This window comes from Micromesistius poutassou (genome assembly GCF_964030765.1).
Source record: "Micromesistius poutassou genome assembly, chromosome: 7".
NCBI lineage: Eukaryota > Metazoa > Chordata > Actinopteri > Gadiformes > Gadidae > Micromesistius > Micromesistius poutassou.
The window spans coordinates 12,758,506-12,786,284 of record NC_140277.1 but is presented as its reverse complement, the minus strand read 5'-3'; the positions used below and the strand labels follow the sequence as shown (position 1 = coordinate 12,786,284).

Here is a 27,779-nt window from a genome sequence, read left to right as displayed (position 1 = left end):
TACAATTGGATTGATGAGAGGCAGCTGGGAAGGGTCAAATACTAAAAAAACGTTTTTTATTTTAAACAAGATGTTAAATACGGTAGGATTGTCTTGAAGATGGACTATGGGCACTGGTTTAACCCCGGGGTGCGTGTCCTTGGAGCAGGGTTGAAGGCGGCGGTCGACAACGAGACGAACGAGGAGTTGCTGGCGTTGAATGGTTCCCGCACCACGCTGGTCCTGGAGGTCATCATAGTCCTCATGACTCTGGGAGCGGTGACCGGTAGGTCTTCGGTCTGGACCTAGTCGCTGACGTCTGTTTCAGACCACTTGACTTGATCCAACATTAAAAAGAATGGAGGTTGGGAGATGTCATAAATATTTGGCCTGTTAAGCCCTTGGAGACTAATGGTGATTTAGGGCTATATAGGCTACAAATAAAATTTAATTTAATTTAATAGAATTGTGTGCCAGTGGCAAATTAATAATAAAGCTAAAAGTTAACGTCACTGACGCGTCCCGTGTGTATGAAGAGACGAATTCGCGCCCTTTTCTAAACTGTTCACACCTTCCAATTTGTAGTTTTGTTGTTTTTAGCATTTTTAAATGGAAAACAACTACAAACATTTCGCTAATGTTTAACTCGTAGACCTTAATGCGGTCGACATTAGCTTGTCTTTAGTCGGTATTGGTTGTTGGTTGGTTGTAATCAGCATAGAGGTTGGCTAATTAGCCTTGTGTGTGTGTGGGCGTTGTGTTTGCTGCCTGTGTGTGCGTGTGTGTGCGCGTGTCTCTGTCTGTCTGTCTGTCTGTCTGTCTGTCTGTCTGTCTGTCTGTCTGTCTGTCTGTCTGTCTGTCTGTCTGTCTGTCTGTCTGTCTGTGTGTGTGTGTGTGTGTGTGTGTGTGTGTGTGTGTGTGTGTGTGTGTGTGTGTGTGTGTGTGTGTGTGTGTGTGTGTGTGTGTGTGTGTGTGTGTGTGTGTGCGTGTTTCCCCCTCCAGGCAACATCCTCGTCATTGTGATCGTGGCAGCGACCAAAACGTTCCACTCTGTGGCCTCGGTGCTCATCATCAACCTGGCCATCAGCGACCTGCTGGTGGGCATCGGTGTCATGCCTTTCGTGGCCGTGTCCATCATCAACAGCAGCTGGGACGCCTCTTCTGTAGGTCATGCGCTAAAGCCCACAGTGGCGTGCTTTATAAGCCCTAAGAAGTGCTGTTTGTGACTATTTCGGAGGGGTTTTGTATCTTATATTTATAAATATATATATCTTATATATATATCACAGATTCCGATACCTTTATTCAACCGCGGTGGGAAATGTTTTCAGTCAAACTTGCTCAGCTCAAGATAGCAGCACAAAACAGTTAACTAGAACACGTCAAACACAAAGAAAGACATGTTATAGGCCATTCATAAAACATAACGGTGATCCACGAGAGCTCACTATTAGATTGCCCTGCTGCTCCCTAGTTTTATGAGATCCATTAATATCCTCCCCCCTGCCTGATCCATCCACATGACCCTCCCTCTCGCCCCGCCCCCAACCCAGGAGCTGTGCCTCTACGTGGGCTACACCTCGTCCGTCTACTGCACGGCGTCGGTGCTCACCCTGGCCGCCATCGCCCTGGACCGCTACTACTCCATCGTGGACTGCCTGCGCTACACCGCCCGCTGCACCCTCTGCCGCACCGGCGCCGTGGTGCTGTGGATCTGGCTGCAGGCGCTGGCCACCAGCTCGCCGCCGCTGCTGGGCTGGGGCGCCGTGCGCTACGCCGGGCCCATGTTCAGCTGCGCCGTGGACTGGGCCGACAGCCCCAGCTACACCGCCGTCATGGTGGCGCTGTCCTTCCTGCTGCCGGCCGCCCTCATCCTCTTCTGCTACGTCAACATCGTGCGGGTGGCGCGCCGCCACGCCCGCCGCATCCACACGCTGGAGGAGCACCTGCAGCGCAGCCGCGCCGCCGAGGAGGAGGAGTCCTCCTCCTCCTCCTCCTCCTCTTCGTCCTCGTTGTCGTCGTCGTCGTCCTCCAGCAGCCGACACCACCACCACCACCACACCCACTCCAGCCTGGTGTACCACCTGAGCGGCCGCTTTGTGACGGAGGTCCGGTGCGGGGACGCCGCAACGTCCGGCGAACCGGGACGGGCCTCTCCCGTGGGTTCCCCATCTCCTCCTCCTCCTCCTCCTCCTCCTCCTCCTCCCAGACGCTTGTTCTCCTGCCTGGCCCAGACCCCCGTCCCCCGGCAGGCCCCCGCCCCCCAGCCGACCCCGCTGCCCCAGCAGAGCCAGCAGCATCAGCACCAGCATCAGCACCAGCACGGCTTGGTCCGCCTCTTCCTGGTGATCTCCGCCTTCTTCCTGTGCTGGACCCCGTACATGGGCGTGGCCCTGGTGCAGGCGGCCGAGCGGGCGGTGCTGGGCCAGTCCAACCTGGTGCCGCCCAGTGCCGTCACCTTCTCCTATTGGCTGGTGCTGCTCAACTCGGACATCAACCCGCTGCTGTACGCGCTGCTCAGCAAGCGCTTCCAGGGGGCCATGCACAACCTCAAGCAGAAGATCCGGGCGCGGCTGGGGGGCGCGGCGGGGAGGCCGGCGGAGGCCCGGGCGGACGGGGAGGACCGGAGCTTCGGTCCGTGCAGCAGCAGCACCACCACCACCACGACCAACATCCACGCGCTCTGCTCCTCGGGCGAGAGCCCGTCCTCGCGGGACGAGGCGTCCAGGTACTGCTCCTCCGTGTTCACGGTCAACGCGGACTTCAAACACCGCCAACCCAAGCAGCAGTGCGAGGTGTTTCTCCCGGGCAGCCCCTCCGCCTCCGCCTCTTCCCTGTGGCAGCAGGAGTCTGGCAGCGGGGAGAGTCGGGTGGACTGCCTGCAGGTCCCGTCTCGCACGCAAGAGGGCAGCAAATTGCCGTTCTCTGCCGTAACCACGGAGACGAGAGCCACTTACTTCTATGGGCAGATCACGGTGACGGTGGAGCATGATGTCTGCTAGACGAGTAGAGACTGAACAGCCCTCATTTGGACCAGACAAATAGGACTTATCTGGACTTAACTGTCTCTAAACTAAACTGAACATTGCCAGCTCAAACTAATGCCTAAATAACTCACTGTAACTTTTCAAACCTTTTCAAATTGTAAAGCCTACCTAAAAGGAAGGTTTTGTCCAAGTAGGCAATACATTTCAAAATGTATAGCCTACCTATACTTAACTATCTCATCCCACACATTCACCGTTTATATGTTATTGCTAAAATGTACCATCCTTCTATTATATAACATTTAAGGTGGCAATGAATGGGGTAGAGGGGCCCACACCGATATTCTTTCAGGGGGCCCAGAATTCCTAGCAACTGCCCTGCCCACACATAGGCCAATGTGTGGCGCTGCGCCACAGATTGAACAACGAGCGCCACAAATTGATTCCGCTTTTCTTATTTATTTTTACTTGAACGCGTTTTTTAAATGTAACTCCGCCAGCCCGTAATCGCGCCCCCGTAATGCTGCCAGTCCGACATGTTCCCATTCCGACAGTCCTGTGCGCGTATGCAAATTAGCCATGTGCGCCAAACAGAAGAAGGGCCCTATCTTGCGCCCGGCCCAATTGACTTTCTACACCGACGCATGTGTCGTTGCTAGTTTGCACCCGGCGCAAAGCTGATTTTCCCCCGCAGCAACCAGGCACCACTACACTTGCATGTTAAATATTATGATGTCAAAGATTATGCATACGTGTGAAACGGCATAGAAATAGCGTGTGGATTGTGGAAACATTTTTTTTTCCATAGGGCTGCATGAATGAACATGAATGAAGTATAGTAAGCTATGCCATGCGTTAAAATAATAATAATAATAACAATAATACATTCGAGAAAGTATATTCCAGGCTTCCAAAACAAAATCTAGTTTTAGGGTAGGCCTAAATGATTGGTTAAATGATTTGGGAAAGAACAGCTGATACAGCGGTAAATTGTAGGCCTACTTTTAAATCAATGCATCTGCAAACACCGTACAGCAAGCACATATGTTCTTGACAAAGACATCGTGTACAAGCCCATTACTTTTAGGATTGATGAGTATTTGATCGTGAGAAAACATAGTTTTACCGCGAGTGAGTGTTTAAAATAATGAATGAATGCGGGTGATGCTTGGTGCGCGTGTGTGTGCACGCCCATCTGTCTAAACACACGCAAATTAAACACGTAAGTGTATGAGAAGGACATCGAGTCAGTCGACCTGCGATAAGCAGCTGATTCTGAACGAACTCGTCTTCGAGATGGACGTGTTCTAACGCATTTTTAATCAATGGAATGTTAACACAACAGTATATATCTGACCATTTAATTTTCGGGGAATTTTAGGGGAAGCCGAGCTTCCCTTGCAGTCGAGAAGTCGCCACTACGAAAGAATGCAATGTATCCAACTAGCGGGATCTAAACAAACTAAGCTCCAGCGAATTACTACAATGCAGAAGTAGGCCTAGTGGAGAATGGCGAAACACAGCAACTCTAGCCTACTCTCAACCAAAATAAAACTAATCGCCGCCCGGTGCAGCAGTGTGAACTGCCCAGTTTTTAGAACGTCTCAGCCCGTCTCGTCGCAAGGAGTCGCAAGGAGTTGCGAGTTGCAAGCAGAATCTTATCTTTGCGTCGCGAATCTTTGGTCTGAACTGGGCTTTAGCATTATAAGCAGTGGCGGTTTTAGGCACGGGCGAAAAACGAGACACACGAGAAAGAAAATGATCCGCATTTTCTATTAACGATAATGGCCTGGTCTGTGGGAAACACTGCCGTGATCCAAATGCAATCGCGGCTGCGACGTGAATGCACGGTAAAGTTGCGCAACACAGGTGGAGCTTATTGACACAACATCATGAACCAAGTCTGAGGCTAAAGCTAACCTCAATCGACCCAGACATCACAGAACTCTGTTCACAGAGCCACGCACACCCCTCTCACTAAGCATGATAGGCCCTGAGTCGCCATTACCAATTTCTTTTTTATTATTATTCTTATGGGTACATTCCCCAGGATTACTTTGAGAAGTTCACAGTAGGGCCTACTATTCTTAATTTTCAATTTGTGCCTGAGTAGGCTACATTCTCCTTCAAACCTAAACATTATATTCTGACCTGTTGTTAGTATTGTCTCGTTGCAAGTGTTTAAATACAATACATGAGTTTACATAGTCTACAGTTGGTTGTTCAGTCAAGTAAAGTTATGTGAATAATAAATCATATTATTAATATTAATGCCTTCTTTGTAAACTTTATTTTAATTCCGGTGGTACTTGGAGAGCCAAATCATTTCTAAGGTGGTACTCATGGTAAAAAGTTTGAGAACCACTGGCCTACAATATATTATAGATATAAAACTATAATATGTATGTTACCTGAGCTAGTTAAGAAATGATTTAGTATTAATATTCTATTAATATTCTATTCTTCCTCCACTACATGGTATTTTCTCTCAAAATAGGCTTACTATATAACGACGATATTTGACAAATTATGATCAGTTTATTGCACTGTATATGTACATAACGGTGACCAAGTGTGCAGAGCAAAAGAAAATGAGCATACAAAGCGAAATGTATTGAAAAGAAATATTTTTATACAGTACATGTGATTACACTCAGAAACTCAACAGTAGACCCAATAAACTTTGCCATCTTTATCACACTCTTAAATATTTCTTTCTGAAATGTGATAATCGTCCCCTGCTTTTTGGTGTAGAAAAAAACATTCCTTACAAAGGTTTACATTTATCTTTAGCAATAATTCCAGAGGAATACAATATAATTATTTATTGTCATACAAAATGACAATGGGAACAGTGCTTACGTTTTATATTGCAAAATAAACATGAGCAAAAGGCAGTGAAGCGAACTTGTAATGTACGTTTGCGTTACGATGCAATCTGCCCATGTCTGCATGCCTGTCTCCTTGCCCAGCCCCTAACACACACACACACACACACACACACACACACACACACACACACACACACACACACACACACACACACACACACACACACACACACACACACACACACACACACACACACACACACACACACACACACACACACACACACACACCAGTGTTCCCCCGGATTAGCCAGCAAAAATACCAAGTGTTTTTTTTCCTTTAGAAAACAAGTTCCTATCGGATGCGTGTCAGAAGCTTAGTATTAAAAAGTCAGTTTGCAGCAGTTGTATGGCACCGGTATAAAAACTAAAATAGCATGTAGTGAGAAAAAGTCGAGAGCAGCTCGTACATTCACATAGAGCAAGGCAAAATGTCCTCCCAGTACACAACCCTCCTTTATGTTTTACAGTGCCTAAGTTTCTCTCGTACGGTGTGTTTGGTAATGATATACCCTGCTCCGGAAATATGAATAATAATAAAAATGTGTCTTTTCTTTTCGTGTGCTGCAAAGCTTGACGATTAACCCTCATTTGCATACAATCGTCCACGCCTCTCTCTGCAAAACGCAATGAATAATCTGCTACTAATTATAATTTATTTGCTGCAGTTCTGTTTTAGGATTCAACAAAGCTACTTATTTATATTCTAGTGGAAGTATACTAGTATATTCTGTATACTAGGGATGTATACGAAGTGACTAAACTGAATTCTGATGGGCAATTTAAAATCGTTTTGAATTTGGATGCATACACTGTATTCTCCTAACCAGTCCTTTTTTGCTGTTGAGGGTAAAAATCTTAAATTGACATAAATGGACACCTTGAACTATAGTGTTGCTTAAAAAATGTAAATACCTTCAGGCCTTAGCCCACCATTGGAATAGAGTCTAATGTCCCATTCATAGTGTAAGTAATGTAAGTTACTGAATGGTCATTTGTTTAAGGGTTGGCTCAAATTATCAAAGTGGGGCCTTTCAATGATCTGCAAACAAAGATACCAGATGTTAGTTATGCCATGCATTACCAGCAATGGTTACCAAGCAACAGACCATGTCATTCACCCTATTTAGACCCAAGTAAAGTTGAACTATTTTAATGGGATATTTCTTACACATTGGTGTGTACAGGTAAACACAGGTGAGGCTTACCAATAGTATTGTTTCAGTTGTATTCATGCCTTGTCTAGTCACCAACATGTACAATGTTTAGGTTACGTTTGTCCATAGTCACTCTGAGATACTCTGAAATAATCCCACAGTTCATGGGATAGCTCAGTTTCCCTCGCTGGAACACCTTTGGTTATAAAGGGTCCATTGGGGTCACCTCCAATCCCTGGCCATCAAACAGCGACGTTGATACTCGAGATGTCCGGATGTTTGCCGTGTTCACCAAGGATATCCAAAGCGTGTGAATTCATTGTTGTATCGACCAATGAGGGCAGCCATTCACCGTTGAGTTGACCCCTGAGCGATGCAAACTCAAAGTCCCACTTTGTTTTGTAGGCATTTTGTTTTTCAAGGCTTTCTTCTTCTTCTTTGGATCTTCAGGGTCACAGCTATGCATTCATCATTGTTTGAAATAAACTTTAGATGTTGATAAATTATGTATTGATGGAAAAGCTAAATTAATGATTTATGCAGGTATTTAGTTGAATGGAATGATTGAGAAGTATTGAAAAATAAAAGGAAATGAGTGAATCAGATATGTATTTCATATCCGAGTCCATGCTTTCCTCCTGATCAGCTCTGAAAATGGATACTTAGGTTTTTCCAAAACAAAGTGATAAAACTGATAAAGCGCTTTGGATAAAAGCACTATATAAATGAGGACCATTTACCATCTTCTGTGCTCCTAGCTACATTTCCGGGCAAGTCCCTCTTCAATATTACTGACAAAGGGGCGCTCCAGACCAAATCGTTTAGGGTGTTTGATTTCCATCAAGTTAAGCGGTTTCAAAAGAGAGGGCTGGGCACCAGGCCCATTAAAACCACAACCGTGCCGTGGGGTCGTGATCCCTCACCAGTCCAGATGTTGAACCTCTGGACCTCTACCGCGAGGCCGGCTGCTATAAACGTCCCATCCTGTGTATGTGCGTATGTGCGTGCGTGCGCGTGTGTGTGCGTGTGTGTGTGTGCGTGTGTGTGTGCGTGTGTGTGTGTGTGTGTGTGTGTGTGTGTGTGTGTGTGTGTGTGTGTGTTTCACCGCGTGTGGACACCATCCAAGGCATCCTTCAATCGAGTCAATGTGCAAACGTAGACATGGAGGTCCTTGCTCGGCGGTTCCAGTTGAGGCCCGTGCTGGCGCCCGGCTCTCCGTTGCCCTCTGCTGGCTCGTCACGTTTGCGCAGCTTGGTGCTGAGCTGGATGATGTATTTGTCCCAGTCCTCCGGGAGCAGCAGCATGAGGAAGCCCAGGCAGATGATGAAGACGGCGATGAGGCGCACCGTGTTGAAGTGGATCTCACACGTGTACAGGTCCACCACTGCGGCACAGAACAGGGGCGGGAGGATGACGCCATGTGGAGGACGGTCGTACCCAGGGCTTTTAGATACATCACATCGCATGTCGTGTGATATTTACCTGAGGGGCCCCATTCAGACGTCAACCCATAACCCATTTTGTAGGATTAAGGAAGCGCTATTAAGACATATCACATTCTGTATTCGATCTGGGGCCCCATTGAGAGGGTCATCCACCCCTGTATTAATGTAGTTGTTATTTACCCCAAACCAGTGTATTTTTTAACCTCAGAGGGTACTGAAATCACAAATCTATTTTAAACTCTCATATTTGCAGTGAAACACTAAGTGTGGTTTACTGAACTTGAATAAAAATAAACACCCGATTGGGGGGCCCCTGGTGGCCAGGGGGCCCCAAGCAGCCGCTTAGTTTGCTTATGCCTATAATTAGTTAGACACTACTCTATCCTGCTTCTAGAAAATAAATGCCTGTTTCAGATGTAAACAAAGCTCGATCTGGAGTTGAGACATCACTAGCAATTCAAGTGAATAAAAATCAAAGTATGATTTGATTGCTGTTATAACATTGGGGCTAATAAGGCAGTAAACACTTACAGGCGTTCACCGGGACACTCAGCACGATCCCCAGTGAGATTAATGTTGGATATGTGACCGCAATGCCGAAGTTCACCAGGACGTTGAACGCTGTGGAGGGGAGCAAAGTCAAATCAGTCATGAAAAAACAGTTGGTAAACACAAAAGTTTGGTTTGCAAACAAAAAATATAACAAAAAATTATGAATGCCACCCCCTTGCAGCTGTTGCCAAAATTACAAATGCGTTATCCATCCAATAAAACGAAAGGAAGTGATCTCTGTAACCGGGAATAACAAAAAACACATTGAACATTGACCATGCATTCCGTACCAAACAGCAGGCCTGCGACGCCACACAGGTAGGACCAGGGGAGGTCGCCCAGCGAGGCAAAGTACTCCACGTGTGTGAAGTACAGGATGACCGGCACGAAGCTGACCAACACAAAGTTGGCTCCGCCCACCACCGTCAGAAACAGCGCCGCCTCGCCGAACTTGGCGCTGCCCAGGACCATTTTAAACAGCACCTGAGGGCGAGAGACAGGGGGGGGAGGTGTTACTGTGTAGCTTGTGAACTGTGTTTGCCCCCCCAGCCCAGAGGAGATCAGGAGGGTGTGAAGGGATAGGAGGGGGGGGAGGGGAGGAGGGGGGGAGGGGGGGGGAGGGCGGCGGCCATGTCCCTGGCACGGTGGCCCTCGCAACGGATTAGTACGCCAGCCATCGGACAGCGGGACGGAGGGCAGCACGCCCGGTATGTCGTGGCTCGAGCACACACACACACACACACACACACACACACACACACACACACACACACACACACACCGCAGAACACAAACGCACATTCACCCAGACATGCAAAGTAAATCTCTCTCTCTCTCTCTCTCTGTCTCTCACTCACGCACACACACAATGTGCGCACACTCATGCACACACACGCATTCACACGCACGCACCCCGGCCAGTTCCGCCCTGCGTTCCATAACGGCCTTCTGTCTACTGTCACCTGCTTACATAAGCTGGCTGGAGCCTTTCCAGTGTAGAGAGGACAGAGTTCTCATGTAAAACTTGGGGCAGAAGGCAAAAGACTCCACAAAGCTTGAATAAAAGCCCTACATCTGTGGTGGTTATTGATTTGCATGAGCAGAGGGAGATGGCCACGCCTTGGGGTACCTCTGTGCCCTTCATTATCCACACCCAATCATACAGCAGAACATACCACCCGCGATGAGCTGCACTTCACAAGTAAGGCCATTGATGGATGGATTCACTCTGACTCAATTGTGTGTGTGTGTGTGTGTGTGTGTGTGTGTGTGTGTGTGTGTGTGTGTGTGTGTGTGTGTGTGTGTGTGTGTGTGTGTGTGTGTGTGTGTGTGTGTGTGCGTGTGTGAGCGTGTGTGTGTGTGTCTGTGTGTGTGTGTGTGTGTGTAGCAGAAAAATGGGATTCATCTCTTGGCACCAGCTGTGTTCCGGTACAGCATTGTAGTGCTTTGTGCGGTTGGTACAGTTTAGAAGAAATAATAATAATAAATAGAAATAATTGGTCCTTTATTATTTTCTGTGCATTACGGGTGAGCTCTACTACGGGTGAGCGCGTATAAACCCTTTGATCACGAGCGACCTACGGTGTATACATTAGGTTAAGAAGCCGGAAGGGGTTTAGATGGCTACAGGTTCCAGACATTTGGAAGGAGTCGAACAACCAAGTGAAGTCGTTTGACTCTGTGTCAAAATGTTGTGGGTTCAAACCCCAATGTTTACACTGTCTGCCTGTGAGCCTCTTAGAGCAAACCCTACCTAGCTTGTACATTAACTGTGTTCTTTCACGTCTTTGACGAAAGCATCTGCTAAACGAAGAAATAGTAAATGTTTCACAAACACTGGCTTACAATAATCAAATTGTGGCAGAGTTGGAGCATTGTTGTCCATTGGTCCAATTTGGAGAACGCAAACCCTGCACCAACGACGTCAAGGCGCCGGCCTCTCTCCTTGATTCTTTGATGTTGCAGAGCGCCGTTCCTGAGGCGTTACTTTCTCACATTGGAAAACAGCCCTTTGAAAACAGAGCGCGACGGCTCCCCGTCAGCCCACAGCGCTGCTCCGCGTGCGGCCCTCACCCCTACCTTGTAGAGCGCTGACATGGAGGCGGAGGCCACCACCAGCGTGATGCCGATGACAGAGTGGCTGTGGAAGCCGTCCGCGTACGTCATCATCACAATGCCCGCGATCGCCAAGATGGCTGCCACGATCTGCGGGGAGAGAGAGAGAGACAGTGAGAAAGAGAGAGCACGAGAGAGAGAGAGAGAGAGAGAGAGAGAGAGAGAGGTGAGGAAAGGGGTGGAAGGTGGTAGAGAGGGCGAGGGAGAGACAGAGAGAAAGTGAGAAAGAGAGAGAGAGAGAGGGTGAGCGAGAGAGAGAGGTGGAAAGAGAGAGAAAGAAACAGTGAGAAAGAGAGAGAGAGGGTGAGGGAGGGGGCAAGAGAGGGATGGAAGGAGGGAGAGAGGGAGGGAGAGAGAGAGAGAGGAAAGGAGGGAGTGAGCGAGAAGGAAGGTGGGAGAGAGAAGGAGGAAGGGAGAGAATGAGAGAGAGTGTGAGAAGGGGGGAAGAGAGGGATGGAAGGAGGGAGAGAAGGAGAGGGAGGGTGAGGAAGGGGGGAAAAGAGAGGTGGAGGGAGGGGGAGAAGATGTACATGCGTGAAGGATGGTGGATGATAAAATATAGATAATCGTCCACTGCAAGGCCAAGTGAACACAGGGATGTATGGGAACGGGTTGCTGGCAATAAAGCGGCCTAGAAGAGATGAGCACCGCGGTTTGCTTCAGCACATCCATGATTGATCGCATCGTACAAGATCAAGGGTCAGTCATGATTCATATCGGGATCATTTATTTAATATACATTTGCTTGGGAAGTCATTATCAAAGACTTCTGAAACTGCATTTGTATTCCGTTATGTTTTTTTAGCAGACACCTTTGTCCAATATAAACACATTTGGCGTTATGAGTCAAACCCACGGTACATTGCAGCAAGGATGTCTATATACATATATATCAGAGCATTCAATATGTAATTTCATTTATATGAATTGATTGAATAGACGAATGCAGACACAAGCACAAATAAACCAACAAAACAATACTCCCTCTTGTGTGCAGAGCAAATCACTTCCCAATCAGTCAGGACCGCCTCTGTGCTGTAAGGTGGGTAACATTGATTTCCTTTGCGCTGTCGTTGTGTTTACATTCCCCAGCCCTGTCAGACCCCCAGCCACCCCCCCACCCCCCCCCTCTGTCCTCTATCCCCACTCACACCCCCCTGGTCTCAGCCATTCAGATAGTAAACACACACGTATCAATTTCCCCAGCCGTTCCTCTCTCAGAGCAGAGACAGCAATCAGCCCTGACACCGGCCGACCTTGAACTGGGTCTCCCAGCGTTCCACCGGGTCATCTGGGACCTCCACATTTATGTCATGAATGCAGTATCTAAAATACTGTGTGTGTGTGTGTGTGTGTGTGTGTGTGTGAATGAAAGTGTTTGTGTGCACAAATGTGGGTGCATGTGTGCGTTTGGGTCTGTATTGTACTGCAGATATGCGACAGTGGGCAACAGTGTGTGCATGCAAGCGTTGGAGTGTGTATGCTTTGTGCCAGTGTTTGACTTTGGCTGTGTAAAGTACAGCAGTGTTAGACCTATGCAGTATGTTTGCATGCAAGAGAGTCAGGGTGCCTGTGTGTTGTGTGTGTGTGTGTGTGTGTGTGTGTGTGTGTGTGTGTGTGTGTGTGTGTGTGTGTGTGTGTGTGTGTGTGTGTGTGTGTGTGTGTATGTGTGGGTTTATGCCTGAGAGTGTAACAGTGCATTGTAAGCCTATGTGGTGTGTGTGTGTGCCTGCAAGCTGGTTGGGATGGGCTGTGTGTGTATGTATTTTCAGTGTGTATGTGTGTGTGTGTGTGTGTGTGTGTGTGTGTGTGTGTATGCATGTTTGGGTCTGTACAGTACTGCAGAGCTTGAGATAGTGTGTGTGTGTGTGTGTGTGTGTGTGTGTGTGTGTGTGTGTGTGTGTGTGTGTGTGTGGGGGTCTGTACAATACTGCAAAGCTTGCGATAGTGTGGGTATGCGTGGGTGCCTGTGGGTGTGTGTGTGTTATGGAGGACAATGCCTAGTCTCAATGAGTGGATTATCAATACATTAAGGAGGTGTCAGGAAGACAAATGAGCATGGTGTTACTGCCTGCAGAGCCAGCGGGCCTGCCCTCCCTTACACAAAAAAAGTATCTCCCTGCAATGCTGCCTTTAAACAAGTCAACCACAACTGAGTGGCGTTTCCTCTACGTCACGCCTTTACCCTTCACCGGTTCACCGGTTCAGTGGCGGCGCACTGCGTTTAGCGCAGCTCCTGTTCCGTTTTTTTGTTGTTGTGAGCGGTGACGCCGTCTTCACTGGGGTAAGGGCTAGCGGTGACTATAAGTCGTCACCAGGCAACTTATAATAAAAAAACATTAGCCTGTAAAGGTCAATGGTTATTCTTCCACATGCGTATTCGTTTTCAAAATATTTAGATTTTAGTGGCGTCGGATTGACGCCCCAACGGAATTCAGATTCCATGCCTTAGCCTAGTCATTTATAAAAGTAAAAAAAAATGACATAAAAAAACGTCATACCTAAACTTAACCATCTCTAACCTAATACCTAAACTAAACCACCTCTAATCTCATACCTAAACTTAACCATCTCTTAACTAAGACCCAAACTTGAGCATGAACCTAATACCTAAACTAAGCCATCTTTAAACTAATACCTAATTGTGGAGTGCGTGTGGATGATGGCTGGTTTGGGCAGCCTTACCTGGCCCCAGTCAGACCGATTGGACTCTGGTGCTGGGTGAGGCTGGACACCTGTTGCACATTAAGCAATAAGTTTGCCATCTCTAACTTTCCACCCTGTCCACACTAACCCGGGTAAATATAAAAACGCACACGTCGCATTGAAAACGATCTCCGTCCACACTATCGTTTTCATATCGTTTATGGAATGTTTTGCATCCACGTTCCACTGAAATTATTTTGATAAACAGTTGTTGTCGTCATGATAACGCGACTCCCGCCACCCCTCTCTGTTTAGATTAGAGGCGTGCAATCAGCAGATTTTTCACTCACAAGCAAAAATATGGCTCAAACCAAAAGCACAAAGGCAAGTTGTTGTTTTTTTAGAAACGCCACTCCAAGTACGGTTTGAACTGGCGTCTTTGCGTTTTTTTCCCCATCGCTTAAGCACAGCAAGTACAGCGCTCGCCTTCAGCGTTGGAGTGACGAATATGTATGAGACAGTATGCCCAGTTGTAACTGAAGATACATAAGTACATTGCACAGAGAAATCATCATTTCCATTTCACATGTCATTTTTGTTTAGATGAGCGTCTCTGTCTCGAGCGCAAGCGTGTGGCAGCGTCATGGCAACCGAACGTCATCATCTCTGAAAGCCTTCATCTAGCCTGACCACACTACAACGCAAACCCAGAGTTTTCACATTTATCCACCTCAGCGATCATTTTTGAAAAGCATCATTTTCAGTGTTGGAATTCGCCGTTCTAATGTGGACGGAAGGGCTAAACAGATAAATATTCATGTGTTTGTAGATTTACCCGAGTTAGTGTAAACAGGGCCTTAGACCCCGTTTACGTGTACATGTTTATTTTAAATAACTGAGACATTTCCCTTCGTTTGTGCCCTTTTTTTTACACACAAACTGAGAATTCGCCTCTGAAAACGAATCCTTCTGAAAACTCCGGCCAGAGTGGAGATTTTGGAAAACTTTGGTTACACGTTGGCATGTAAACTGAGAACAACTGCGTTTGAGGCAGCCGACGTCACACTATGCGCCAGAACTTGCACCTGCGCCAAAACTGCAACCTATGTTTACATTTTCATTTGGGATTCTGATTGGCTAACGTGGGCTGGAGCTTCTCCTTACACTGCCACCTACGGTTTTGGACTGACGGCATATATACAAGGGTTAGTGTAAAGGAAAACCTTTCTGAAAACTGACAGGTGTGCTCTTTGAAAACAGAGAGAGTGGAAGGGCCGTTTATGAAAATAGCCGGCCTCGTGTTAACGTAGCCCTAATACCTAGACTTAAGCATCTCCAAACCAATCCCCAAACATGACCATCAACCTAATAACTAAGCACTTGTTGTTTTTGTCAGCTTTTGACTCGACACCCCGGACAAATGTGGCCAAACTACAGTGGAGGCTCAACATGGATCACTGCAGTGTGTAACACTGTAACATGAGCCGGTTGGGATTTATATGGCTGTGTGAGTTATGTGAGTCTTGTTGTTGTGGATTTGAGCCCCCATTACTCTCCTTGGCTCCTTGCACACAGACCCCTGCTCTATGTGTCCCTGCTCTTTCCCCTCACACCTTGTCATGCATTTTACTACCGTTATAGTAACACGGGATACTATAACATAGTCTCGCCGATTGTCTGTTGTGTTTTGTATGGAAGAGCTGACTGACTTGACTCTCCCTAACCCTGCAGCCCCTAATATCACAGGAAACCTCATTGTGTACTCTGCAAACGTGGGTTTTTGTAACTGTGGTGACGAAACTGAAATCTGTAGCAACTATGGTGGCATAGTTGCTACAGATTTAGCTAACCCTAGTCCTACTACACAGAACATCAATTGCTTATTTGCAAAAATGCCTTCTTATCAAGAGACCCCTCCATCACAGTGGGAATCCCTCAGGAATCCACAAGGAATGCGTTTCTAGGACTGAGCCATCCACTGTTTACCCTAACGGGTACTTGGAAGACAACGCACACACACACACACACACACACACACACACACACACACACACACACACACACACACACACACACACACACACACACACACACTAATGTTAAGGAGAACAACTTTCAAACCCTGCTGAGCAGATAATGTATAGAGGAAGAACATGGAGGAAAGTCAATGTGATTTCATTATGATAAGAGCACAGGAGACCACTCTGAATCCCACACACACTGCCTCTTAACTCTGAAGAGCTAGAGGAGATAGAGGAGGAGACTGGATCAGACTCATTCAATCAGAAGATGGGATCACCGCACCGCGTCTCTTCCAATAAGCAACCACCTTAATTGTGTGTTTTGGGAATGCACTTAGACAAAATACAGTCAATGATGCTTGAATGTTTTTTTTTCCTATTTAATTGTGTTGTTCTGGGGCAAACTTATTGTAGAGATGTTTAGTCAAAAGTACATCAGCTACAGCAATCAGCAAGATCGTTGCTTTGTTGACTAATGAGCTGTGACTTTTTGATGATGCAGCAAAAGCCGTGATTGGATTTAATTTCACGCATATAAACTGTACAATAAATAAACAGAGGTTAAATGTAACTAAAGGAACGCAGTGTCAGAGATATGAGGGGGAGGTAGACATGAGGGATAAAGACGGAGACAAAGAGGGACTGAAACGGAAAGAGGGAGAATGGAAAATGAGTGTAAGAGAGAGATGAGAGAAAAGATGGAGAGATGAGAAGGACAGAAAGAGAGCCCAGGGAAAGAAGGAACGGAGAGAGACGGATATAAAGATGGAGTGACAAGTTTCAGGGGGAGAGAGGGAAAGAGAGAGAAGGTGCAAGAGTGTAATACCAGGATTAGACGACCCCGCGAGAGAGAGATGGAGAGAGAAGGTAAGGAGAGAGATGGAGAGAGAGAGATGGAGAGAGAGAAGGTAAGAGAGAGAGATGGAGAGAGAGATGGTAAGAAGAGAGATGGAGAGAGAGATGGTAAGAAGAGAGATGGAGAGAGAGAAGGTAAGAGAGAGATGGAGAGAGAAAAGGTAAGGAGAGAGATGGAGAGAGGGAAGGTAAGAGAGCGATGGAGAGAGAGAAGGTAAGAGAGAGAGATGGAGAGAGAAGGTAAGAGAGAGATGGAGAGAGAAAAGGTAAGGAGAGAGAGATGGAGAGAGATGGAGAGAGAGAAGGTAAGAGAGAGATGGAGAGAGAAGGTAAGAGAGAGAGAGATGGAGAGAGAGAAGGTAAGAGAGATGGAGAGAGAGAAGGTAAGAGAGAGATGGAGAGAGAAGGAAGAGAGAGATGGAGAGAGAGAAGGTAAGAGAGAGAGATGGAGAGAGAGAAGGTAAGAGAGAGATGGAGAGAGAGAAGGTAAGAGAGAGATGGAGAGAGAGAAGGAAGAGAGAGAGAGAGATGGAGAGAGAGAAGGTAAGAGAGCGGTGCGAGCAGCCCACCCTGACTCCCATGAAGCGGTCCCTCAGGACGATCCAGGACAGCAGGAAGACGAAGGCCTTGTTGCAGCAGAAGAGCGCCGAGGCGTCGGTGGTGTTGATCTTCCTCAGGGCCTGCAGGTACAGGTAGTTGGTGAGGATCCACAGCAAGCCGAACGGCGCCACCTTGGCGAAGAACACCCTGGGCGTCAGGCCGTCGTCCCCGAAGAACCGGCAGCACTCCCTGCAGAAGACCACAGAAAGCATCGGGGTCTGACCTTTGACCTTTGACCTATATATATATATATCCTTTGTAATGCTGCTGCTCTATGTGCCTTCAATTGCCCCCTGGGGAAAAATAAAGTTTTTTTTAATTGAATTTGAATTTAATTGAATTGAACACCCACAGAAGCTGTCTGCAGACTGCGTGTTGGTAACGATCGATGTACACATCAGAGAGAGGGAGGGAGGGAGACGAGGCAGGCATGGTGTCTACGCTGAATCTCTTAAGCCGAGGCTGATCTTTATGGCTCAAGCCCGCTAGTGTGCTAACCATGTAATCAACACAGCTTGTTGTTGATTTCAGACCTGCAGAATTACGTAATCAGCAATGAACAAGTAAAAGCTGAGTATTTCACTCTCCCAGAGATGCCTCAATCTAGGTTGAATTCCTATTTGCTTCAATTAAGGAATCTACTGATTTCTTTACCATTTTTTAATCGTTGTCTTTTCTGGACAGTTTGGATTCAAGTCAAGATTGAGATATTCGGTTAAACCCAGTGCAAAACTGAAATGCATTTTCTCGGTCTACGTTTACTTAAAACCCCAACCAACCATACAGCACTTTAGCCTGGCGACAGAGCATCCTGGCGGACACACATTCAGTCTCAGTTCAAACACACCGGGTCTTTCGGTCTTCCGATAAGACAGATACGAACTCAACAAACACTGGCTTGTTCATTTAATAATGGAAACCCAATTCACTTTGTGGTTAACCTCTGCAACGGCCACTTGCTCACACACACCAGGGATACGTGTGTGTGTGTGTGCGCGCGCGCCTGTGTTTATCTGCCGTAATTGAGGCCTGCTGTCTCTGAATGGCTATGGCAGTGACGGATTGTGTTGCCTCGGTTTCTCCCGGTGACTTGGGCACTACTGTATTTCAACCACATTGCATCACTTCACTACCTTTACCTCCCCTTCTGGCTATAAACCAGAAGGTTCCATTACATGAACCTGTCTGTATCCATCAACACAACACATTCATGTGAAAGCCTTTGCTTTAGCTTTTTAATATCCCCTCTTTCTCTCTCCGTCGTCCGTAGAGATGTTCTGCCGCAGGTGCAAACTGAATGGGCACAAAACTAAGAGGCGTGCGTTTTTGCATGCGGAGCACGCCGCGTTACAGAGAGTTGGCAACCTTGTGCTCCTTACGTAACCGCTGGCTGGAGAACAGCTCATGCGGTGTGAGGTGCATCCCAAACAAGGGGACTCCCAGACGCCTGCCAGCATTTTGAGGTACTCTGTTACAGTGGGCACAGCTGCTCAACGCCAGCTGAGTGACTCTGAGGCACACTTATCATCTTCTTCTTACTATTCATCTTCACCCTCTTCATCATCCTCTTCACCACCATCACCATCTTCATTACCATCATCAATCATATATGGCTATATATATATATGACTGTATGGAATGGAAGCAGAAGAGTTTTGATTGGCTGTGATGGAATGGCTTACACTTCAAGATGTTAATCCTCCATGATCAATAACAGACGTGGTGTGCGGCTAATACAAGGAGGTTCATTAGAATACCACTGTGATGGGTATGAGACTACTTCCCACGCTAGGATCAGGCCGGGGAATGCCATTTCATCAATATCGGAATGCGCTTGATTCAGCCAATACATTGAGTATGTAAACTACACTGTGTAGTTGGACACAGAATCAGAGCAGAATCAGATCACTGCTTGACTTCTTAAATTTAATTCGATTTAAGTACTTTGCTTTCACTATCTTTTTTCCCACTTGTTTCCAAATATTTTTCCCACTTGTATCCAAAGCAGCTTACCGTGAATTTAAATTATTTGTGAGTCACTCTTAAGCACTCCTGCCCAGTCCCTGACATGTACAGTACACTGGCACGAGACATCAGGGTTCAAACTGAGAACCTTTTGGCTGCGACCCCCCCCCCCCCACTCAGTCCGTCACCTCTGCGTCCCCGCCACAAACACACTCCACCCCCATGTCCCACCTTACCTGAACCTCCACCTGGGATTCAAACGACCCTGACCCCGCTTTGACAAGCCACCCCCCCCTCCTACCCCCCCACCCCCCCACACCCCCCTCTTCCCAACTCAGTCCGGTGACCTCTGCGACCCGCCGCACCTGAACCGCTGCCGGGGCGTCTGCCTCTCGGGGCTCTTGCACAGGTGGCCGACGTAGTAGAGCGGGAAGAAGAGGCAGTTCCAGCTGGTGGCGAACCAGGTGAGCGTGAAGGGCGCGTCGAAGTGCCTGAAGGTCAGCTTGGCCAGCTGAGTGGAGCCCGCCCAGGAGGAGCACACGCACATCACCATGACGACGCCCCACAGGGCCTTCCGCAGCTGAACGCCCGTGAGCCGCACGCAGCAGCGCCACCACCACCGCCGCCGCCGGCTGGCGCCCGGCTCCGCGCCCCCCACCGCGCCCGCCGCCGCCACCGCCGCCTGTCCGTCGACGCCGCCGCCGCCGCCGCCCACCACGGTGTCCCTGGGGCGGTCTTCACCTAGGGGGGGGGGGGGGATGGGGGGGGGGGCAGACACAGAGGACGTTCAACTTTTCAACTCAACAATAACAAGTACAAACCAAGACAAAATGGAGCCGCGCACTTCAGATGAACTTGAGGCGCTCGGGGGCCCTCGTGTTTTGATTCGAATGGTAAGCAGTTTGGGGGGCCGTCCGAGGCTGCGCGTTCCTTTGAAGTCGAGAGGGACCCAAAGGAACATCTATTTGAGTGGATCTCCGGTTGCGCGCAGCGCGTCGCCATTTAACCCGACAAGCCTTGCGCGCAGCGCGTCGCCATTTAACCCGACAAGCCGGGTCGAGGTGAAACGACGGCGGCGTTGGTTTCAACCTCTCTGGAGAGCTCTGGTGGGTGACCCGGCAGGTCGCCCCGGGCCGCTCGCCTCGCTGTCGCCCTTCGTTCCTGTCCGGCGCGGCGTAAAAATAGCCGGGGCTGAAGTGTAATCAATCGGACATGTGAGGAAGAAGGAGCGGCGATCGAAAGTGACAGCCTCCCTTTGGTGCAGAGGGCACGGCGGGGCGGGCGTGATACCCAATCTGCCCCGACCTCTGCTTTGTCTCCGTCTGATGGCCCACAATGACATACCTCCTGTCTAGGGGTCTCTGTGTGTGTGTGTGTGTGGCTGGGTGTGTGTGTGTTTGTGTGTGTGAGTGTGTGTGTGTGTGTTTGCGTGCGTGTGTGTGTGTGTGTGTGTCCACAATGACAACACCTCTGTCTAGGGGTCTCTGTGTGTGTGCGTGTGTCTGTGTCTGTGTCTGTGTGTGTGTGTGTGTGTGTGTGTGTGTGTGTGTGTGTGTGTGTGTGTGTGTGTGTGTGTATACACAAACAATCTAAAATATCAGTCACACACTCAATTTTCCATCCAATCTTGTGGATATCCTGCAGGCCGCCTTGGCTTAGCGCAGTTCATCTCCCAGCATAATACGTTCCGTATGAACCGGGATTTTGTGCGCGATGCAATGTCATTCAGCCCGTTCCCCTGTGTGTCCATCACACACCTCGACTCTTGACTCGAGGGTCGCTGCGCTGTTCGCTCCTGATAAGGCCCACTGCCGACTGGTTGCACCTTTTTTTTGTCGTTTGTTCAAATTGTTAGGGCCGGCACTGGAAAGCCCTGGCCTGGGACTGGCCTGGGACTGGCCTGGCCTCTCAGGCCGCGCCTCCTGTTTGCTGATTGGAGGAACAAACTTGAGGGAAAAGAAATCGTTCGAACATACAGCACTCCCAGACCGAAGTACTGAAGTGAAATGAAAATTGAGCGGAAGTACGGAGGCGGGCGGAAACCAGGCTATGCGTCAGGCCCCACTCCTGTTCAACCAGAAGACCTGGCCGGGGTCAGGCCAATCACAACTGTTCACCTAATAAGGGACGTGTCTGATTGGAATACTGTGGATAGGAGCGCCCCATGGGAGCAGCGATCAGGCATTTTAAAAAACAGCCAAGATGGCTGCGGCTGATGTGTCACACCCTCCATTGCTCTGATTGGTTGTGGGTGTAGCTAATTGTGTCCAGAGGGCGTTTTTACCAACGCACGTTCATAATGAACTGTGAATTTCAAGAGCACGCATTTGAGAATTGGTCTAGTGACATCAGGCTAGGTTAGGCAGCATATGCAAAATGTATCTTTGTCGATAAAACACATCTTAAAGCTTTCAAAGGGACCAGGGAGAGAGAGATCTCCCAGGAAGGGGGGGGGGGGGGGGGGGCTGGTCCATTATGGGGACTGAAGGTCTCTGACCTTGACAGGTGCTGTCATCAGAAACCCAGATTAACTAATTAGCGCTCCTCTGGCCCATCCCTGGAAACTGCGCTAATGTGGACCTTTTCTCCAGAAGGTCGGAAACGTGCGGCGATGACACACAGAACAGGGATGATGGCATGCTGTCACGTGAGAAACGCTGAGAGAATGATGAGAATGGAGGTGATTCAGTCGGCTGTTTGGGTGTGTCATCACCCCAATCAGACTAATCCCTCTTTGCATTTGGACAAAAGAAAAAATTGATTCATCAAAATGCCCCAAATTGAATTTGGCAATGAGATGAAAGATGAATGAAAGACGATGCCAAGTCATTGTTTTGCTCTCAAAATACCGTGGTGATGAATCAGCAGACCGACAGAGATATGGGGATGAGAAGGAGAGAGAAAGAGAGGGAGAGAGAGGGAGAGAAGGAGAGAGAAAGAGAGGGAGAGAGAGGGAGAGAAGGAGAGAGAAAGAGAGGGAGAGAGAGGGAGAGAAGGAGAGAGAAAGAGGGAGAGAGAGAGGGAGGCGACCACAACATTGTTTTGTTTGTGTTTCTCCGCGACTACCTCACAAGGGTGAGAATAGAGTTTCTCTATTCCGAGCGCGGCTGAGCCTCTTTGGTCCTGCTCTGAAGGTCATCTCTGCTGTAGCACTGCCAAGCACGTCTTTCCCGGCCTCCCGTCCGTCCGTCCGTCCATCTGTCCACCCACCCCGTCCTGTGTGGCTCTGGCCACTTCCCCTCCACACTGCAGTGGTTTAATCTACCAAATGCAGTGTCGCCGGCCCAGCCAATCAGGGAGAGAGAGAGAGAGAGAGAGAGAGCGACACTGGGCGACCAGCTAAGCAGTTTTCAGTACTGGCTCAACATCAGCGCAGCGGAGTGTAACGGCCAACGATAACAATATTGACTTCCGGAGTGACAGACAAGGTATATTGTTTTGGATCGTCAATAAATCACTCTGTTGTGCATTCTTAAACATGGCCGACGACCAAAGCGTTTCATCGGTTGGCGCGGCACGGCTCGGGTGTCGGCTGTCGTTGCGTTTTTCTGCCACTGAAGTATCAAGTCGATCATTCCGACGTAAGACACTTCTTACACAGCCAGCCAGCGAGTGACCGATACCCACCTTGACCTGTCGGTCCTGAACAATGAACTGAAGGCAGTTGGGAGCTGCAGAGTGAATGAGGTGCAGAGTGAATGAGGTGCAGAGTGAATGAGGTGCAGAGTGAATGAGGTGTAGAGTGAATAAGGTGCAGAGTGAATGAGGTGCAGAGTGAATGAGGTGCAGAGTGAATGAGGTGTAGAGTGAATGAGGTGCAGAGTGAGGTGTAGAGTGAATGAGAGGCAGAGTGAGGTGAAGCCCTGAGTGTGACAAACAGCCCTTAGCACTAACGACCAAGCTTTTATGACCCGGTACGCTGGCCAAGAGATGAGACCCCACCCACTAAGGGTTTCAGGATTAATGTAGTGCCAGCACATCAGCGACGTCCAGGCTCACGTTGGCTTTAACTCAACCCTCAAGGTGACCGCTTGATTCGGAGAAGGGTATCGTGGTCCGACCGTCATTTTCCAATGATATGTCAAATCACCATGCATCATTATGTCATCATTTTTCACATTACATCATTTGAAAACGCCCATTCTCCCCATGATGATTGCAGGTGTAATGTTGGTGTCATTGATTAAATGCTAACAACGTTGAAGTCGTAAAGCATGAGCTTGAATAGTAGCGGGAGTGGGAGGGGTCCTGGGAGGGTCGATAGTAAGACTATTGTGGACAAAGAGAGAGGTACGGGCTGGCCAGCATATTTATTTGTAGAATATATCAGTTATAGGAGTTGATTTTATTGATAACATTATTGAATCACTATCGAACAGCATCGATTGACAGATGTCCAGGTTATTTCAAGCTGGGAGCTATTTGAAATGTGACACTTTAAATCTTGTCTTTAAAACATTTAAAAATGCCTATTCTTCCAAAAAGTGATGGACACACACACATACACACACACACACCACCCGTATCAGGTTATACCCTGTTTACAACTCTACTCCACTCACACTGTGTATACTAACGGACTGTGATAGTCTGTTCAGAGTAGTAGCTCACTGCTCAATATCCACTCTTCTCTCTGGCTCTTTATTCCAATCCACACATGCTGATAGCCAAGCATCCAGTACCATGACTGAGAGTCTCTCCATGTCTCTCCATGATGGTAAGAGAAAGGAGCTTAGCCAGGTTCCAGAATATTCAGAGAGAGAGAGAGAGAGAGAGAGAGATGAGAGAGAGAGAGAGAGACATTAATATGATAAGATGGATGGCTGAAAACTAGATGGAAGCTTACAGAGAAACAGAAATGACATATGAGAGAGAGAGAGAGAGAGAGAGAGAGAGAGAGAGAGAGAGAGAGAGAGAGAGAGAGAGAGAGAGAGAGAGAGAGAGAGAGAGAGAGAGAGAGAGAGAGAGAGAGAGAGAGGACTATTCTCTGACTGGCTCCTTGTGTGCGATGATTACAGTGCACACACAAAAAAAGATGGAAGCTGGGGAGTGTACGTTAATCGCCCACTTTCACAGTGCCTGTCTTACTCAGAGCCCCCCTACGGGCTCTACGGGCCCCTCCCCCCCCCTCTCTCCCCCCTCCCTCCCCCCCTCCCTCTCTCCACCCTCCCTCTCTCCCGCCCCCTCCCCCCTCCCTCTCTCCCCCCCCCCTCCCTCTCTCCACCCTCCCCGTCTCCCCCCTCCCTCCCTCCCTCCCCCCTCCCCGTCTCCCCCCTCCCTCCCTCCTCCCTCCCTCCCCTCAGCATCTGCAGTGCAGATCTCTCCCCCCTCTGATCGCTGCAGATCCCAGACCAGAGAAACCCCCCCACCGCCTGTCAGGGTCCTCATGACTCACGACTTTAGCATGCCACACACACGCACGCACACACACACACACACAACCACACAACCACACACAGACACACACACACACACAAACACACAGATGCTCTCTAGCAGACACACACACACACACACACACACACACACACACACAATCAATAACACATGCACACACTCACTCACATACAAACACAAACACACGCACACACAAACGCACACAGGGACCAGAACAAAGCCCTGCGCTATCACTCTTCCCCGCTTTCTAGGTTCTTGATGGGAGAACGGCCGTGCTCCATCCCCACCCTGAAGATAGAGAGAGAGAGAGAAAACGAGTTAGAGAGAGTGAGGTTTAAGAGAGAGAAAACTAGTAAGAGAGAGTGAGAGTTAAGAGAAAGAAAACTAGTTAGAGAGAGTGAGCGTTAAGAGAGAGAGCGAGGAAGAGGGAGATCAAGAGCCAGAGAGAGAGAGAAAGGGTGAGGGATATTGAGAACCAGAGAGAGAGAGAAAGGGTGAGGGACATTGAGAGCCAGAGAGAGAGAAAGGGTGAGGGACATTGAGAGCCAGAGAGAGAGAATGATGTTGGTGTGTAGTAAGTAAGTGTAGTAAGGGTCCTTGGGTGACACCTTCGTGGGAGTAAGAGTGATATTCCGTGCATCAGCAATTCGAGAGGTGATAAACAGATCAATCTCACACACACACACACACACACACACACACACACACACACACACACACACACACACACACACACACACACACACACACACACACACACTTTTTGTACTGTCTGGACATGATAATTATGAGGCAATCGGTGCCCTCTGATCTGTACTGTCTTTAATATGCAGTTTGGTGTGGCCTCATCTTCCCTGCTTGGAATAATAAGTGGATAATAACCGTAAAACTGCTTTATTATGTCTCTGTTGTTGGGAAGTCCCTTTTCAACACGAATGCCAAGATATTTTAGCAATTGAGACCTTGTCATTCTGGCCGTAACGCAAGATAAACACGTCGGTTTGGAACGGCGTTTGCACGATTTGAAGACATTCATGTAAACAGGATCTTTTCAACAGATTAATAACTTGGTTTTTTTTGCTCCTGTGTAGCGTTTAACCATTGATCAATATTAGTTTAGCAAAGTTATTTAACCCAAACTTCTTTGGTCTGCTTTTTTAGTAATTATCCCCATTAGCCCCAGGAACCCTCTAAAAACGTAATCAATAATGTGATTAATCGTTGATCCATTCTGATCTCACCCAATGCACAATGCCCTCCAGTGGCTTCCAGGAGCTAATCCGTTCCTCATCATTACAACGATCACAGCCAGGGACTATGAGTGACCTGTCATCCATAATCTCAGATCGGATCACACTCTTAAGAGGGAGCTCAGCCCAGTTGTGTTTATGGAAAGTCATGGTTTCCGTGAGAAGGAGGAGGAGGAGGAGGAGGAGGTGGTGGGGGAGGAGGAGGAGGAGGAGGTGGTGGAGGAGATGGTTTGCAGAGAGAGGGGTTGGGGTGGGGGGGGCCCGTCTCCTGGCCTGCCGTCCCACTGACAGACAGACAGCCAGACTGGGCCGGGACTGCTGGCGAGGTCAACCCGTCAGCCAGGGAACTGGCTTGTCAGGCCGGATAGAAGAACAGGGAGTGAGATGTGTCAAAGAGGTGTGGAAAACGAAAACACACCAGCTCACAGACAACCCCCCCCCCCCCCCCCCCCCTCCCAGGAAGTGGATTGTGTGTGTTAGGGTGGGGAGTGGTGGGCGGACGGGGCGAGAGGTCGAGATGTCCAGCAGGCTAACAGTCGTAGCGTTGTTTGTTGTGGATCTCTGGGGACTGCAGTCAGATGTTTAGACTTGATACATATATAGATTTGTTTGTTCAGGGGAAAAAGCCTGAGCTCAAAGAGCTCTTTTACAGCAATGCCCTGATCACAAAAGGATACCAAACACAGAATACAAATAGGAAGCAAAATACAATGATCAAAATGGGAATAAAAGTACAAATTGATGTCTTCCATCGCCCTGACCTAACCACTGCGGGAGCACTGCCTGTGTGTTTGTGTGTGTCTTTGTGTGTTTTTGTGTACGTTTGTGTGTGCATGATATGGTACGGCTTTGCATGGAGGTTTGAGTGTACTTGTTTGTGTGTGTTTGTGTAGGCGTCACTGTTTGTTTGTGAGTTGCACATGCACATTTATTTGCCTGTGTGTGTGTGTGTATGTTATTGTGAGTGTGCATATGTGTTGTGTTATGTAATGTAGTGTGTGATAGTGTGTGCCTGTGTGTGTATGCATAGGTGTTTATCTATGTGCGTGCGTGTATAGCTACGTGTTTGCATGTGTCTGTTTGTGCGTGTAATGTGCGACTGTTGTGTCAATGTGTGTATATTTTTGGTTTACATGTTTTTGTTTTTGTGTGTCTGTGTGCAAGAATCATGTCCAGTGTACTCCACTTCCAGCACAGCCCTCAACTCAGTATTACTGTTCCCCCTGACATGCCATTTACATGAGGGGAGGAGGGAGGGAGGGGGGAGGGAGGAGGGAGGGAGGGAGGGGGGGAGAGGAGGGAGGGAGGAGGGGGGGCTTTGCTGCGATGGACCACCAATTATAAACCTCCTAGAAGGCGCCCTGACAGGTTCAGAATCTCCAAATCGATATCTCAAAGATTGGCCACCGCCGCCCAATGTTGACATGAAGGTCGGGCAGAGCCGCAGCGATGATCTGGTTCACGGAGTCTTCCCACACAGTGTTTAATTCCTCCTCCGCACCGCCCCCCCCCCCACCACACCCCCCCAGGCCCACCTCATCAACGGGAGGGGATTCTCACACAAACCCCCCCCCCCCCCCCCCCCCCTTTTATCTGAGCCTCAATCGTCTCTAGTTACACAACACCAACACAACCCCCAACCACCCAAAGGATAGAGATGTACAAAAAAAAAGAAAACGACTGAAAAAGTTGTCTCTTCCTCCTCCTGTTTCCTTCATGAATGCATGCACAGTGAAGTACGTTTAATCCAGATTGTGAACAAACACGCCGGGGGGGGGGACACTGACTACACTGTTTAACGACACCATATGGTAGCGATACGCTATGTTGCCCCAAGGCACACAAACTTGATGAGGTTGAAGGCTTTTACAGATGATGTGATGCCGATAACAGCGCTGATGAGCAAGCTGAAGGAAGGG

At 48.5% G+C, this 27,779-nt stretch overlaps 2 protein-coding genes across 2 annotated transcripts in view; one reads left to right on the top strand and one right to left on the bottom strand.

Annotated features, from left to right (window-relative positions):
* Positions 1 to 99: 99 nt before the first annotated feature.
* LOC311350208 (5-hydroxytryptamine receptor 1D) lies at positions 100 to 2,981 on the top strand (the record flags this gene model as incomplete). The annotated part of the gene is made up of 3 exons (XM_084470213.1): positions 100 to 265; positions 982 to 1,142; positions 1,533 to 2,981. The coding sequence occupies 3 exons, from the start codon at positions 100 to 102 to the stop codon at positions 2,979 to 2,981; spliced, it is 1,776 nt and encodes a 591-aa protein (XP_084326339.1).
* A 2,647-nt stretch (positions 2,982 to 5,628) lies between these two features.
* slc35f3b (solute carrier family 35 member F3b) overlaps positions 5,629 to 27,779 on the bottom strand; it is a 46,667-nt gene continuing 24,516 nt past the window's right edge. The window contains exons 3-8 of the mRNA XM_084470433.1: positions 19,579 to 19,954; positions 17,218 to 17,437; positions 11,091 to 11,216; positions 9,302 to 9,494; positions 8,991 to 9,080; positions 5,629 to 8,398 (exon numbers count right to left, since the gene is read on the bottom strand). Coding sequence (XP_084326559.1) covers positions 8,157 to 8,398; positions 8,991 to 9,080; positions 9,302 to 9,494; positions 11,091 to 11,216; positions 17,218 to 17,437; positions 19,579 to 19,954 — 1,247 coding nt within the window. The 3' untranslated portion in view covers positions 5,629 to 8,156. The remainder of the gene's footprint in view (positions 8,399 to 8,990; positions 9,081 to 9,301; positions 9,495 to 11,090; positions 11,217 to 17,217; positions 17,438 to 19,578; positions 19,955 to 27,779) is intronic.